The 16388-nt window shown below is 37.6% G+C and overlaps 1 protein-coding gene across 1 annotated transcript in view; it reads left to right on the top strand.

Annotated features, from left to right (window-relative positions):
- Positions 1–16176, top strand: part of vegfc (vascular endothelial growth factor c) — a 68364-nt gene extending 52188 nt beyond the window's left edge. The window contains exons 5-7 of the mRNA XM_065265305.2: positions 1042–1145; positions 11161–11482; positions 15056–16176. Of these exons, the coding sequence (XP_065121377.1) occupies positions 1042–1145; positions 11161–11482; positions 15056–15170 (541 nt within the window). The 3' untranslated portion in view covers positions 15171–16176. The remainder of the gene's footprint in view (positions 1–1041; positions 1146–11160; positions 11483–15055) is intronic.
- Positions 16177–16388: the final 212 nt, after the last annotated feature.

The following is a 16388-nucleotide window of genomic DNA, read 5'->3' as shown; positions in this document are numbered from 1 at the left end:
TTCACTGACAAGCTGGGCCATATCGCATACATATCGCAGGCGATACATCCGCGATAATTAATGCAAAATTAATTCGATTGTCAGTGAACTACGGCTCTGTGCAGTTAATGCCGCTCCATTTGAAAGCAGCTGATGGCGAATTAACTCTAATCAAGGAACCGGCATTACTGACGAGATGCGCGTGACAATTACATACGATTTATCGTGTAGCCCTAATTCAGTTCGGCCAACATGTGTGTGTATATCAACTTGTGTGGATTAACTTGTATGTGGATAAACTAGTTCTCATTAATATAGCCATACCCCTGAAACGTCAGCCGAACCTGTAATCGAAAAAAACTTTCCAAAACTTGTACGAACCCTGGCGAAGTGCATTCGTCACAGAAATACTCTGTAACACGCCCAACTGCTTTTTTGTTTAGTAACCACAAAGTGCAGCTGTTTTTTTATTTGAATTTGAATAGAGGTGTGATAAATTAAAGAGACATATAAAATTGACAACCAGTGGCCCCCCAGGAACAGGAGTAAAGCTGATATAAAGCTCTGTTGTGTTCTGGTGCCTCATGCATGCTGATAAGTTACCCCGATATCATCACTCCTTATTCTTTGTTTATTAAATTTCTCCTGTTCACAGTCACTGCAGAGTCAAGCCAAATGGTTTAAAACTCTGTCTTTCCAGTTCCTTTGAGGTGTGTTTAGTTAATAGATAAAGTGAGTGATCCGCATAAAACATATTTGTTGCCAGTGAGGTCATCTTTCAAGTCCTCTTTGAAAATCAATGTTATTTTGCCCATTTTATTACTAAATCTTAAAAGCAAACAGACTCAATTGCAGCGAGCTTAGACATACAGACTGTGATCAAAAGAAGTGTTTTTATGGAATATATATATACATATTAGTTTTTGAGTTATAACAGTAAAGTCAACATCTAGACATTTTCACTTTAAGATAAGTCAATTGCTTGTTGAGACTTAATGTGAATACTTAATTTAATTTAATGCTTCTGTCTGTCTCATTGCTAATCATTTATTTCCTTCACAGATGTCATGTGGCAAATAAAACATGCCCGAAGACACACAGCTGGAGCAATCGCTTATGCAGATGTGTGCTACTGCCTGATCCTCTTCTGTCAAAAACACATTCTGGTAAGTACTAATTAATAATGTTAACACCATTAAATTGTGTTTTATCATGAGTGTCTGGGTGTGCCTGAATGAAATGTTCTTAAACATTAGTATGTTATGAAAAATATTGCTTATTTTATTTTGTTGAGCAAAAATGATTTTATATCTGAGCAAACCCTTCAACTATTTAAGCAAAAACACCCACTGTACCAGATGCATTATATATTGCTAAACAAGATAAAAATGCAAAGACAGAATAGTTAATTCCGTTATTTGGCTAATTAGGTAGGACTTTATATACTTTAAAACATTTACACGGGGTGGCACAGTGGCTCACAGTAATAAAGTCCCCGGTTCGAGTCCCGGCTAGGTCAGGAGGCCTTTCTATGTGGAGTTTGCATGTTCTCCGTCAGTGTGGGTTTACACCGGTTTCCTCCATTCCAAAAACATGCAGGTTAGGTAAATTGAACATGTCCAACCCCTTGCCCAATTTGTGTATATAGACGGTTTCAGCAGTAACAACATAAACAAGCGGCTTTCGTGGAGAACACGTAACTTCTGGTAAACTCCGCTAAGAATAAATAAGAACAAAGTCCTTTTAAAGTAGTTTATTTATATAACAAGCAAAATAAACAACATGTAGATTACCTAGGAAACCAAAAACAAAGGTATTTGTTTAAGAGTTCAGTTTCAGTAACTAGTCAGACCATAAGACAAACAGAAACCGGAAGTAAAGTTCGGACCAGACGCGTAATCACCTTACCGCATGTGCGTTTGATGAAATGGGCTATATCAACTTGTGTGGATTAACTTGTGTGTGGATAAACCAGTTTTCACCATTTATATAGCATTATATATAATGGAATGCTGTTAAGAATAAATAAATAAAATACACTGATTGTTTACACTTATATAAAAAGTTTTTCAGTATTGCATTACCTGGGAATCAAACCCATGTCCTTGCTAGTGGTAAAATCACTGTAAAGCACCTAAGCCTCTCATGGCATAGTAATTTTTACTGGGAATTGACCTGTCACTAAGCCCCGCCCCTCGAACGCAGATGAGCCAATGGCAGTTGAGTATCAGTTGCACTAAGAGCCGAAACTCGAACAACTTCAGGTTTTAGCGTCATTGTTAAATCCAAAGCATACATCGATTTTGTTGTGTTAATGCTGCCAAAATGGTAAAACAATGTTCCTGGGGAACTTGGAACACTAATGCCAGGTATCTTGGGAGGATGGGCAATCAAATAGATTTTATTCCATTTTCCAAACCCAAACAAAAATGTCACGTAATGTCCAGATCAACAAGGATGTATATACACTAGTCAACATTTGAAGTGGATCAAAAATGCTAATCAAAATTGTCAAGAACAAATATTGGGTATTGGTATTAGGCCCACTTTTATGAAAGGTTTTGATCTACTTCAAATGTTGACTAGTATATTTGTTCTAAGGTAAGTCGAAGAAACAATGTTTTTATCTGTGCTAACGCCACCAAAACATATTTATTCGCAATCGTTACATACTAAAACAGCCTCTGGTAAGTTAGATAGATAGCTTGTGCTAACGTTAAGTTAGCTAAAGTTCAGTGCCTCTACATACAGTATTAAACTGGTTAAATGCAAATGAATTTAATCTTACCCTGCGGAACATGAACAGTATTAATCCGAATGTCATCTGCGATCGTGACGACCGTAACATTAGCGTAAGCTTCTCCCGTTTGCATTGTGATCTGTAAACCTCTTGCTTCAAGGGGTGTGTCTAGACACTTAATCCACGAGACGAGACACAAGATTGAGTTCAGGAAAACGAGACAAAATTTTTACACTTTGTAAGAAATCCTCAATTATAAAATGAATGAATGGGAAACAGAAATCACATTATTTTTAAATATTTTAACTAATCTAGGACTGCCCTTAACAATTATTACGCTAATTAATAATGAAGTTATTAGATTAATTTTTTTGTAATAAAAATACACCAAAGGGGGCAATTACCTTTAAAATTACATAACAATTGCCATGCAATATTAATTGTTTAAAATAAAGTATAAAAACAAGTAAACACATTACAGTAATATGTAGCTTTTGTAATAAAAAACAGCATTATGTATTATAAAAAATGCCTGCAAGGGGCGCTAATGGACTCGCTTCTATTACTTTCAATTAAGACACTTGCTTTTAGCCAAACAACGTTTAAATTGATATTTATTTAATTCTTTACAATTAGGGTTGTGACAATTAATCGGGCAAACGCGCGTTTTCTCAATGAATGAATTTGAATGAATTACGTTGAAATGCAGCCACATCCAAAAGCCAGGGGGCGCTCTCGCTTAGAAACACCATTTGTGCCACAGAAGAAGTAGCATTACTAACACTATTCCAGGAAATATCTAGAGGCATATTAACCTCTTCAACCCTGAGGACCCTGTCCCGGGTCCAGAATTTCGTATTTTGACTTAATATAAAAGATTCTTTTAATCTTTGATGCTCCGTCATGGACCCCAGTAACACATATGAGATACTGTTTGAAAGCTTAGAGTCTCTACTTTCTGCAGATATGCATCACTTTGACACATCTTTTACTGTAAGAAAGTTATTTACACTTAATTTACACTATCACCCCCCCAATATTTTATTATATCATTTAATATTTACATATTTCATATTTTTCAAAAATGACAAACATGGTCAAGTCTTATATCAAATGAAAGCTCTCACTCTCAGGAATAAGACTACAGCGTTATTTTTGTTCTAATATCAACACATATCCAACAATCGCTGAATGAATAATAAGGTAAAAAATGGTCTTTTGTAAACATATGTGAAACTTGAGTGTGGACTGCCTCAGATAGCACAGATAGCCACAAATGATACACCATCTTTTATTTTAGGTCCTACTCTAAACAATGAGTCCATTCACAGCATTTTCTTTGGATGTGTGCATAATTAATCCCTTGCTATTTATTATATGTGCAAAACAAAAAATTAATATTTATATGAAAAATGTATTTTCACACCCTTTAGTAAAATGAGAATAACTTTTGAATGCGACATGCTAAAGAGTTCATTCTTTTTTTGGGTGTTTACTGTCTGCCGCTGCTAACAACCAGAACTGTCTGCAGTCTGCTAGAGCACACAGAACCAGAGTTATACACTATCAAAGACAGTGTTTACAACATAAAAAATAAAATTTGGTGTTTCATCATATGAAAAACAACATAAATAACAAAATTTGTCACAAACAGCAGCTTTTTATGTAACTTCAAAGGGTTTTCTTTAAAATGATATAAAGAAATTGCATTTATTCCACTGTATGTGGTTATGGGGACACTTCAAATGTTCTTAGGCAGAAATTGTATACAAAAAGGGTATTATTCCTCCCTTCAGTTGGAGTAAAATAACTTTTGCATAGATTATGATAGAGAAAAAATTCCTTTTTCCTCTGTAAGCTGACAATTGCTGGAATCAAACAAAACTGTCTGCAGGGACCTGAGATACCCAGGACCAGAGTTATATACTTTCAAATAAAAACTTTAGAAAAAAAACATAAAAAGCGCCTATTTATTTTTGTGTTTATTAGAGGCCTGACATCACATACAACCATGTTGAGCACTTTTAACAGTGTTTTATGTAATTTCAAAGGGTTACCTGTAAAATGATACCAAACTTTTGTATGTAAACCTCTGCATGTGGGTATGGGATGCTTTTGAAATTGGGTAGGCCAAATCCAGGCGAAAATCCCCAAAATAGCTTCAGGGTGTAAGAAGTTAATATCGCTGTTCTTTAGATTGTTTCAGGTATTTTCATGATAATAAAGAATATTTTAAATGATTGTGTTTGACGAGTGTTGCTTTTTTAAATGCACGTTATAAACGAGTCAAACTTGTAGTGATTTTAGATTGATAAGGACTTCCTACTGATCACGAAGCCTTAGTACATGCACAAGCTGTGCATGAAACACTAAATCGAAGCCTTACGATTCAGAATCGATTTTAGACAGGTCTTTTAATGGGAACGCGATGCATCGATGCACATCCCTATTTACAATAGAAATGACACAGCCACTGTCATTCTTGAGCAAGAACATGCAGAGATAAAATCACGTAAACTCAGAGTGAGGGATTTATCTGCTGAGACACTTCACATCTGACACTGAGACGAACGCAACACACTCAGACGAACATAATTGGAAACCCAAACAAAAAAGCACATGCAGTAGAAGACGGAATATAATGGATCTACATTGCACTGGAAAAGATTTCGCCCCAAAACGTAACTTTATGCTGATATTAAACAGTGGCCGTTTCTCAAACGCTGCTTTATTTCTGTTAACTGAGCATTACATTCGCAAGCCATAAGCATATTACAACAATTTATGATTAACTGAATATTAAAGTAAACTTTATAATTGTTAATATTCTGTAATAGGATGTATGCCGTCTACAAATGTGACCTTTAAACGATGCAACCTTTTGTTTGAGAAAAGGCCAGCATTTCACCTTCACGGAAATCTCCCGACTTAATATTGGGATTAAAATCTTGTCACATCCCTACTCGCTTCCAAATTAAACTTGTTTCCCATCATATTTATTTAAAAATCTTTTTACTATCCCTCTGTGGTATATTTAAATCCCACTTGGTGGTCCTTCAGTGTCCAAAATATATTAAAAACATCCTGGGACACGTTTTTCAAACTTGACAGCTTCCATTGTAAGACAGCCAGCAACCGTGTGTTTGCCTGAGCTGGGAACAGTAACTAAGGGGGGGCGGGGCTTAGCGATAGGTCAATTGGTGGTGGCAGTGCAATGGTCTTTGCCACTTTACTGTAAAGGAAATACTTTGTAGAGGAGGCAGAGAGTAGATAGCCTCTTAATTGTTGCCGCAAAAGGAAAACTCCGCATCTGACTATGCAGTAACAAAACAAGGCCTAAATAACAAGCACTTCAGTCCAAATGTAAACCCCCAAACAGAGTTCATGCAGAAGTGGAAAACTGCCATAATACTGTAGCTGCTCCTGTGGCAATCGGTCAAGAATCTTTCAAGCTAAACAAAAACATCGGCAAGAAAGTGCGCTCAGTTAAAATTAAATATTTTTTTATTCTCGCCTTCCCAACCAATCTCGAATCAGAGTTCCAGCTCAAGTGTAGGGTGACGTAATGCACGTTCGCGGGAGTGACGCACTTGTTTTCTTCGTACTGAGTAGATGTGACAGGGCGAACCTGATGTGGATATGAGTGCCTGTGGTGAATGTACTTAAGATTAGAGTGCATAAGCTATGCATTCGAAAAACGTGTAACACTAAACTCAAGTTTTATGAGTAGCAGATAGCTGATCTCATAATAGACAGAAAGATATACTGCGTGTGTAAGATCCACGGTGTAGATACAGACCGCTTACACATATCAGGCCACTGTGTTTTATTCTAAGAGACAGTTTGATTGGGAGCGGACGGTTATGTTCCAGCAACACACTGGTCATTTTTTTACTAAAGTGAAATAAAAGATTTTCGCTGAGCTCCCCAGTAGAGATTGGGGAGTGCAGTGCATATGTAATTAATTTTCGCTTAAGCAGACACGCTCAGAGGAATTTGGCTTAGTTCTTTGACAGAAAAGCTTTATAATACATCCTGTAATAGCGCATTATCTTGGGGGTCAGCTTACCTTGACCACTAACAGCTAAGCACTGTGGATTTATCACTTTGCACTTGTGCAATTTTATGGTGCTTTTTTCTCGAACATAAATTATTTCAAAGATATCAAGGGGAAGAGCTTTCTCTCCTGCAGCGATAAGTTACATGAGAGAAATAAATGCCATGCTGGCATTAAATTTACATTCTTTACCAGTGGTGTACAGTATGTTTCTTTTAAACATTAGGGGAAAGAGCTTCTTCCAGGCCAAGATGCTTAAAAACATGGTATTTTATTACAGTAGACTGCAAGATGCACGCTATTTAATCAAACTTTTTAAACTTTTATTTTATTCTGTACCTGTGTAACTAAGTTCTATTTTATTTATGTAAATAATGTGCGACCTGAGGAGAATGGAGATGGGTGCATGAACTGCTTAGACTAGTCTTAAAAATTATCTAAAAAATGTCAAAAAAATTTAGTCATCATAACTTTTTCACTTCACGGCCCCCTATTGCCCACAACAATATTTAAAAGCCCCCCACTCAATCAATTTTTTTTCCAAATAAAAATTAACTACAGCTTGGAATGACTAGACAGATGTATAAGAAACATCTTGATTTTTGCTTGTTTTAGCTTATTTTGTCAATTTTTTTATAATTTTAAGTCATCAAATCTTGGCCCCCTGATTGGGAAACATTTGGTTAGAATATTACTTGAGATCCAGTCTTACTTAACGGCTATATTTTTGCAACTGGTCCCTGGTTTCTTTCCCTCCACCACCTAACATCTTATGCAGGTTTCTCCTTGATACAGCTTCCTTAGTTTGCTCAAGAAATTAAGACTTTGCCCCCATACACCCGTTTACTATTCCCTACATTACTTCACTAATATAGTCCACTTAAAAATAAATTCCACTTGGGCAGTCGTTGCCTAATGGTTAGATAGTCAGACTCGTAACCTGAAGATCGCTGGTAGGAGGTCTCACGGATTGCGAGTATGGAAATACCTGACAGTCAAGTCACGGCAGTTTGTGCCGCAAGTTTCCCCCAGTTGCTCCCTGGGCACAGCAGAGTGTTCACATGTTCATGACTTGAAACCATAGACCGTAAAACAACATGGACGTAATGTCCGTGACGTCACCCATAGGTTTCTGAAGATCGTTTTTTAAGCCAATAGTTGCCGGTACCTGCCGTCGCCATCTTGGCCGCGTCTCACCGTGCATCACTCGCTGATAACGGGTGATAAATGGGTAAAGAGGCGGGACATGGGTGAAGCTGAGGTGGCTGTTTGCTGAAACCACACCCGCCTAGCTCGACCACAGTGACAGCAGTGGCTGTTCAACCGTCACTTAAGTGGCCACGCCCTTAATTATGCAGAAATTTAAGGCTTAATATAATTTAAACTGATGAGTTGCAAAAAAATTCACCCCCCGACAGTTGTCATGAAGGGCAAAATAAGCTATACAGACAAAAAAAATTGTACCAGGCTGTAAAGATAAATTGATGGGCATTTTAACATGGGGTTATTGGTATTGACTCCCTTTTGGAGCCTGTCTCTAGCGGCCAGTAGATGAAATACAGTTTAAATCACTTCCGTATTGGCTTCATCAGAGAGATCGGAAGGTTGCCCCTCGCTTGCAGCGCATGTGTTCACTACTCAATGAATGGGTTAAATGCAAAGGTCAGATTGCAAGTATGGAAATACCTGACAGTCGAGTCACTTGATGTGAATGAAAGAAAGTGAACTTGGAAAGAAGGTGCCAGAAGTGATGCAGACTCTGGTTTCATTTGGTTCCAATTTTACTGGTTGTAACTTTCGTTATTGTGGTGAATCATGGGATTACATGAGTGCATTCGAATATTTTGCAGTGGATTTGCAGCAATTTATGGAATTTTCTTATACTTAGTCATAAAGTGTCAACACAGTTTGGTGGTCAATGCGGTTTTATCTTAAGTCCAATTTATAGTCATGCGTAAGGTCTATGGCGTAGCTATGCCGTAGATTAACGTAGCCTCTGCTTAGCCTGACGTGCACCTCGCCAATTTTTTTACCTTGCGTCAGTTCTATGCAGACCGCAAGCACTGTTATTGGTCCGCTAGAACCCCTCACATCAGGTAAAAAAAGCTGTGTCATAGGTATTTCCGTTTGCGGCGGTAAGAACAAAGATGGGCCAAGTTGAGGAGTGATTTAACTCAAACTGCAACAAAAGTCACTGTCTATTTACTTCCTTCACTGCTGGTCTTCTCAAACCATACACAACAAGCTGCTGTTTATTCTTCGTTTGTGGGTTTAACTGACCAAGCTACTTCTTCATTGACGGTCACGCTGCTACTGTGGTTACACGCGTGGATACTGCCTACCAGCAGTCTGCATGTGTGTTTGCACGTTGACGCGGATGGCGATAGAGAAGTATATATGAAAAACGACGCGTATCCTTCGCCGTCGCAGCTACACCATAGGACGTATGCACAACTAGAACGAGCCCTTTACTAGGTCTTAGTTAAATTCAGGGCGTTTTCACATTAGCACTTTTGGTGCGCACCCGGGTTCGATTGACATCAGAGTTCGGTACATTTGGATGATGTGAACGCTGTCTTCCGAACTCGGGTGCGCACCCGCGAAACGTACTCGAGTCCGCTTAAAAAGGGTGGTCTGGGGTCCGGTTCATGTGAACTCCAGATCGGTTCGCTGCTAATGTGAGCGCAATCGTACCAAATCGCGGAAGTGAACCACTAATTACGTATTATATGGAATTTCCCACCAAAACAGACGTGTGTTTGTGTGCGTGCACTTACCTCAACAACAAAATGCATAGAATGCTTGCTTGACTTTTGTTCTTATTTTTTTAAACCTTTGGTTTTGTTTTCAAAGAAATAATACAGAAACGCACTTGCGTCTGTCTGCCCCAAACATACTAAAGTCGTTTCGATGACAACGGGCTGTCCGCCGACGTCAATTTTTGCGGAGGCATTCAGAAATCATCGCTGCGTCCCAAATCGCCTACTTCCATACTATATAGTAGGCAAAGAGTACGAGAAGTAGTGCTTTTCGCCTACTATATAGTATGGAAGTATGCGGTTTGGGACGCAGCCCATCTCTTGTCGTCTTCTCGTTTACAGCGGTTACCAAGCAACATGAGAACGCGCCGGCTGCAGCTTGATGATGCAAGTGTACCGCGGTTCGGATGCAAAAATAATATGTGAACACAGTCCATGGGGGGCATGGGGAGGGGGAGCAATCGAACTCCGGTTCGGACCAGACAATCGCACCAAATGTGAAACCGTCCTAAGATGTTGAAGCATCTTTTATGACCATGCCTTAGAAAAAGTGGTTACTGGTGTGTATCTTGAGACAAATCAATGGCACTGGCATATTTTAAGATCTGTCAGTGCAAGTTATTTTCAGTTGAGACCGCTCCAACATACATCTTAGTCTGTGACTACCCTTAAGCCTTGTCTGTAAGACCGATGATAATTTATTCAGACATACTGTATGTCTACAATTCATTATAACTTTCACCAATATTAGCTACAAAAATGTTTTTTTTTTTAATCACTGTAATGTTCTTAAAATGTGTGGTTTACTGAGGGAAAACCCCTCTCTCAAAGGCAATACATGCTGAGAAATCATATGTGGGTTAAATTCACAATGACATATGAATAAGATTTAAATAAACAATCCTCTACACCGTGAAAGAACTTTTCAAATGTGGTCACACCAACAAAACCAGACCAGCATGGTACCTTTCCAGTGAAAACTCAATATTTATTTTTATTTTTTTTCCTGTAACTGAGTAGTTTCCCAAGAAAAATATTAAGAAATTGCAATTTAAAACCACACTACAAAAATAACTTGCATCTATTGATATGGCACGGTTGTAAAGGCAACTTAGTTACATTCTGTGCATTTTGCAAGGTTACACAGCTACCACAGCTGTAGAGTGAGAACATGCTATCAAAATGTTTATGTAGCCTTTAATAAACTCTTTCCACATGGAAAAGAATAAAGTTCTATTCTTTATAATATGAATTGAATCATTAGAAAACACAAACAGTTGTGACAGGAATTTAATCCCCCTGTCAGCTAAGGTCTTAGGCCACTTTATACGCTCCATGAAGGAGGGGATACAAGATATTTGAGTTTTGAGCCACCAAGTTCATTGTTTTTAGCAATCTGTAAAGAAAACCATCTGTTTAGATCTTTGGGGGGTAATGTAATGTAAGGAATGCTGGGCAGAAATATTCTATTGCTAAACAGTTTGTCACGTCTCACAATTGTCCATGCCGGACAACGTGCTTTACTTGCATAACGCTTTGGAAATCAGCCAAGCATTCCATCGCATTTCCTCAAATGCAGAAATAAGTAATAAAAAAAACTTTTTTTTTTCTGTCTCCATACGAAGACTCAATCGAGCAGGACTTCTGTGGGCCAGACAAAGAGCTGGATGAGGAAACCTGTCAGTGTGTCTGTCAAAAGCAACTGAGAGCAGCAGGCTGTGGACCAAACCGCTACCTGGATAAGAACACCTGTCAGTGCGTGTGCAAAGCCCAGCCCTCTTCCTGCGGGCCCCATCAGAGCTTCAACAAAGACACCTGCCAATGCACCTGTGCAAAATCCTGTCCCAAAAACCAACCCCTGAACCCCAACAAATGTGTGTGCGAATGCACAGAGTCCTATAATAAGTGCTTCCTAAAAGGCAGGAGGTTTCAACCAGACACATGCAGGTGAGAATGAATTTTCTTGTCATTTGAATGTGAAATAATTGTCGTTTAAGATGTTGTATTTGGGTGGCACAGTGGGAAGGTCCTTGGTTTGGGCCCCGGCTAGAACCGCTGACATACAACTTATCTTCTCTTTGACATACAATTTACAATACTTGGAAGACTTGAAAAAATATGTCAATGGCATTGACTAATCATGTACCAATCTAAAGTCAAGAGTTTTCAGTGTAATGACTCCTTTGTATAATAAACAGTCAAATACTTTAGATGTAACTGCATTATTAACCCCATCACTGACCTCAAAAATATCTTCATCTGAATCACGTACACAATAATAAGTGAGAGTTATAATAGCTAAACAACCACAGTTGTTTAAGGCTACAGGGTATTGAGACTTTATTTGTATTTCACACACACACATACAGAGCACTGCATATGATGCATTCAGAACCCCCCCCCCCCCCTAAACTAAATGTGGCATCCTAATGATTAACTGAAGTTTAATTACATGTCAACCATGTGCAGGGATAAATAACGTTATGTGATCCCTTCAAGCAAAAACTGTCAAAACGTGTACGTGCTATAATGCTACACACTGTTAACCAACAAATGAGGCGTAGATGTCATGCTTAAGCATTTAATTTGAGTCATTAGCAGAATTAGGGGCAATTAGTGTCTTATTATTTTATTACAATAAATGCTGCTATACAGAACGTGACGACAGAACAATGTCAAATTACATTTTTTAATTTAATTTGATCAAATAATTTCCTGTCATTATTTGACAAGATCTCAAATGCAGGCCATAGCAATGCATGGTTACTTATTAAATTACATCTGGCTATAAGATGATTAAGATACTTTTTCACTTTCTGACCTAGGAACGGTTAACATTTATACAGCATTTGTTTTAGGGTTTTTAGCTCTAAAGCTGTGGTTCCCAGCCTTTTCCACTTCAACAATGTTAAAAGTCCTCCACTCACTTAATTTCTTCCAAATAAGTTTCATAGGTGTTTATTTGTGTGTTGTTGTTATTTTAAATAATTTTAAAGGATCACTGCACTTTCTTAAAATAAATATCCTGACAATTTACTCACTCCCATGTCATCCAAAATGTTCATGTATTTCTTTAAGATAAAAATTCCAGGATTTTTGTCAGTTGAATAAACTTTATTGGATCTCAACAGTTTACAGTTTCAATGCAGTTTGAAATTGCAGTTTCAACAAAGCTTCAAAGGGCTCTAAATGATCCCAAACAGGCATAAGGGTCTTATCTAGTTTTTTTTTGTAAGAAAAATGTAAAATATGCACTTTTAAACCAAAATCTTGCACTAGCTGTGTGATGCGCCAGAGCAACCTGACTACCACCCCATGCAAAACTACCGCCCCAGTGTTTACAAGTGTGGAAAAAGAGGACCGCTCCGACGTTGTTGTGTGGAATTACTTAATGTTTTTGTGTCAGTTTATTGTTTAAAATGGTCGGCAAGTGTGCGTTTCACATTTTTGACCTGTGACGTCATTATGCATTACGCTGGCGCTTCACACGACTAGTGCAAGACAAGAAATTGTGGTTCAAAAGTGCATATTGCCAAAAATGACAATTGTATTGCTAGATAAGACCTTTATGCCTTGTTTGGGATCATTTAGACCTTGGGTGTCAAACATACGGCCCGATGCAAAGGTGTCCAATCTGGCCCACATGATGATTTATACAGTTTTATTAAATATTGAATACATATTTTGCAAACCCTTAAGGCCAGTGGGTTTTATACAGATGTAAATTTGTGTGTATAGTATGTACAGTATGAGTGTAACTTATGAAATGTAGTTTTTTACAGAGCTATGCGTTTCTCTAGGTTTCTTGCTAATTAATTAATTAATACGTTTGTTTAGTTAATTTTAATACAATTATCAGCACACTAAGGTTTAAAAAAATTATCTGGTCTTCACATCGTGGCGTTATTTACCATCCGGCTCTCAGCCTAAAATGAGTTTGACACCCTTGATTTAGAGCCATTTGAAGCTGCGTTGAAACTGCAATTTTAAACTGCATTGAAACTGTAAACTGATGGGGTCCAATGAAGTCTATTAAAATAAAAAAACTGGAATGTTTTCATAAAAAAAGTATTTCTTCTTGACTGAAAAAGAAAGATATCAACTTTTTGGATGACATGGGGGAGTAAATTATCAGGATTTTTATTTAAAGAAAGTGGAGTCATCCTTTAAATCATCTTGTGGAGCCCAGTTGAGAAACACTGACTGACTAAAGGCCAATACTATTGCATTATTTCTGAGAAGTCAAATGCCTGCTGTTGGTGCTATATTTTTTGGCTATGTTGGAAATATTTAGTTTATTACTGTACTTCTGTAAATTCTTATTTACCAGTTATAGTATTTAGGTGTTGTTTATTGTTGATCTAATACAATAACTGCATGGTACAAAACAACTAATGTTTCATGATACTAAAGTAACATATTTAAATACTATGGTATTTGCTTGATACCCCAAAATACTTTAAAGAAGACTATCATGGTATCATATCCAAATAAAATCTAACTCATTAATGTAAATGTACTTTAAATAGCTTTTTAAAATGGAATTATCCATAAACTATTAAAGAGATAGTTCACCCAAAAATGAAAATTCACTTTGACTGACCCTTACGTTGTTCTAAACCTGTATGAGTTTCTTTATTCTGTTGAACACAAAAGAAGATATTTTGGTAAATGACGGTAAGCATACAGTTGACGGTACCCACTAACTTCCATAGTAGTAAAAATACAGTTTTAAAAGAATGTGAGTAAATGGTAAAAGAATTGTCATGCTTAGGTGAACTATCCCTTTAAATGGGACATATCATGAAAATCTGACTTTTTTCATGTTTAAGTGCTATAATTGTGTCCGCAGTGCTTCTATCAACCTAGAAAATGTGAAAAAGATCAACCCAGTAACTTAGTTTTGGTAAATCATTCTCTACAAGCATGTGAAAAAAATAGCTCATTGATATTTGGCTCCCCTTGTGATGTCAGATGGGGATAATACCACCCAATAATCTGCACTATCCAACCACAGCACTGCCATTTACTGCATAGATTACCTTATTTGCATTTTAAAGGACACACCCAATACGGCACATTTGTCCTCACACCTACAAAGTGGCAATGTTAACATGCTATAAATAAAAAAAACCTTCTCACAAATACTCTGGAGATGTCAAAGATTTATTTGTCATCTTAAAAAAGTCTTGTGCAATGTCCCCTTTAAAGGTAAAGGTACGATAGACGAATTATTTTTGGCTGTATGGCTCCATTATGGAAACATCTAAATATTCTTTCTGTTTCACAAAATGCTCTTTAGAGTTGAAAAAGGTTATTTAGACTATGAATGGTTAAGAAAGAAATGGTTATTTTAAGAATCTTTTTCTGAATAGCTCCAAAACAGTTTTTCTATGGCATCACTGTGAAGAACCTTTTATAGCACCTTTATGTTTATAGATATACCTGGTTCAAATTTAATCGTGCTTATGTTTAGACCAAACGGCACACTACCATTATGTCTTTTTCTCTTCTTAATAGTTGCTGGAGACCGCCATGTTATGTGGAGCCCAGGAAAAGAAAATGTAAGGAGAACGAGTATTTCAGCGAGGAACTATGTCACTGTATACCCACATACTGGGGAAGACTGGACTAAAGACGACCAACAGGGCAGGTGGCACTGAGTGCTGACAGAGACGCCGGCATTTGGAGCAGTGCTAATGTTCAGCTGCTGCTTGTCTGACTCACAAGTGCTAGTCATGTGAACTAGTGTGGAGAACAATTGGTTAGTGGGAGATGTCCACATTCAACATATCAAACATGGAGTGAGCTATCAAGGACCGAGAGAGATTTCTAAAGGCTGGAGCCATGTTTTTCATCGTTTTAAATGAATCGTCTATTCGTTATTTGTCAGATATTGACTATATAATTTATTGCCATGAAATGTTTTAAAACTCCCTTGTTCATAGCAAATTCCAATGTCTGCAAGGAAAAAAACACTGTGATCAATATTTTTGTATCATGTTACGTCCCGTAAAATAAACTATAAAGTTGTATTATATATTGTTAAGTTATTTATAAGCTAGACTATCTTATTAAAAAATAATACTGCACAAGATTCCAATGTATCCCGTTTTGACTACCAAATATACAGTATGCACATATCGTTCCTGATTAAATTCTATTAAACAGTACAGTTAGATGGTAAAAACTTGTTTTTTGTGCTGGAAACATTGCTGTTTGAGAATCCATCGCAGTGAAGACATGGTGAACCATGTGGATATAAAGAGGACAAAAGATTATAAAACCTGGATATGGACCAGTAACCAGTGCATTTATGCATTTCCATAAGAGTTACATGAATTGGATGGATTTCAAGCCTACAATCAAATCCAATCGCTATATAAATTGGGTATTAAGTGCAAATGTGGAGTGTGTAATGATGACCTCTGCTTTTGGAGATCAGAGGCCTTTTTGGACTTTATGGCCTGTTCATGTGAAACACACACACACACCTCGCGTAATTCAGTCGGCAAGCGTGTCGATGAGTGATCAGGACCCCAAAATGGATCTGTACATAGAACCGTTTTCCCAACTACACCTGCTATCCATTCACTGTTTCAGCTTGACACTGTAAATATAATAAATCACCTCTGCCTCCATCCCAGTCTTTGCGTGTGTGTCTGCCAGATATGTGCGTGTGATTTTTCAATGTTTCCCATTCCATAGCAACCCCCTCTAGCTTCAAACTGGACCCATAAGCTTCAATCGCTGGATGGAAAATATCAGAAATGTGCTCGAGTGTAATCCGGCACGTCTTTTGTCTTCGAATTTATTCGTACAGCAGGTTGCCTCGTTTCTTTACGTTTTAACG

Source organism: Paramisgurnus dabryanus, chromosome 4 (genome assembly GCF_030506205.2).
Source record: "Paramisgurnus dabryanus chromosome 4, PD_genome_1.1, whole genome shotgun sequence".
In the NCBI taxonomy this organism is placed as follows: domain Eukaryota; kingdom Metazoa; phylum Chordata; class Actinopteri; order Cypriniformes; family Cobitidae; genus Paramisgurnus; species Paramisgurnus dabryanus.
The sequence above is the reverse complement of the archived record's forward strand: the minus strand, read 5'-3'. Positions and strand labels throughout refer to the sequence as shown.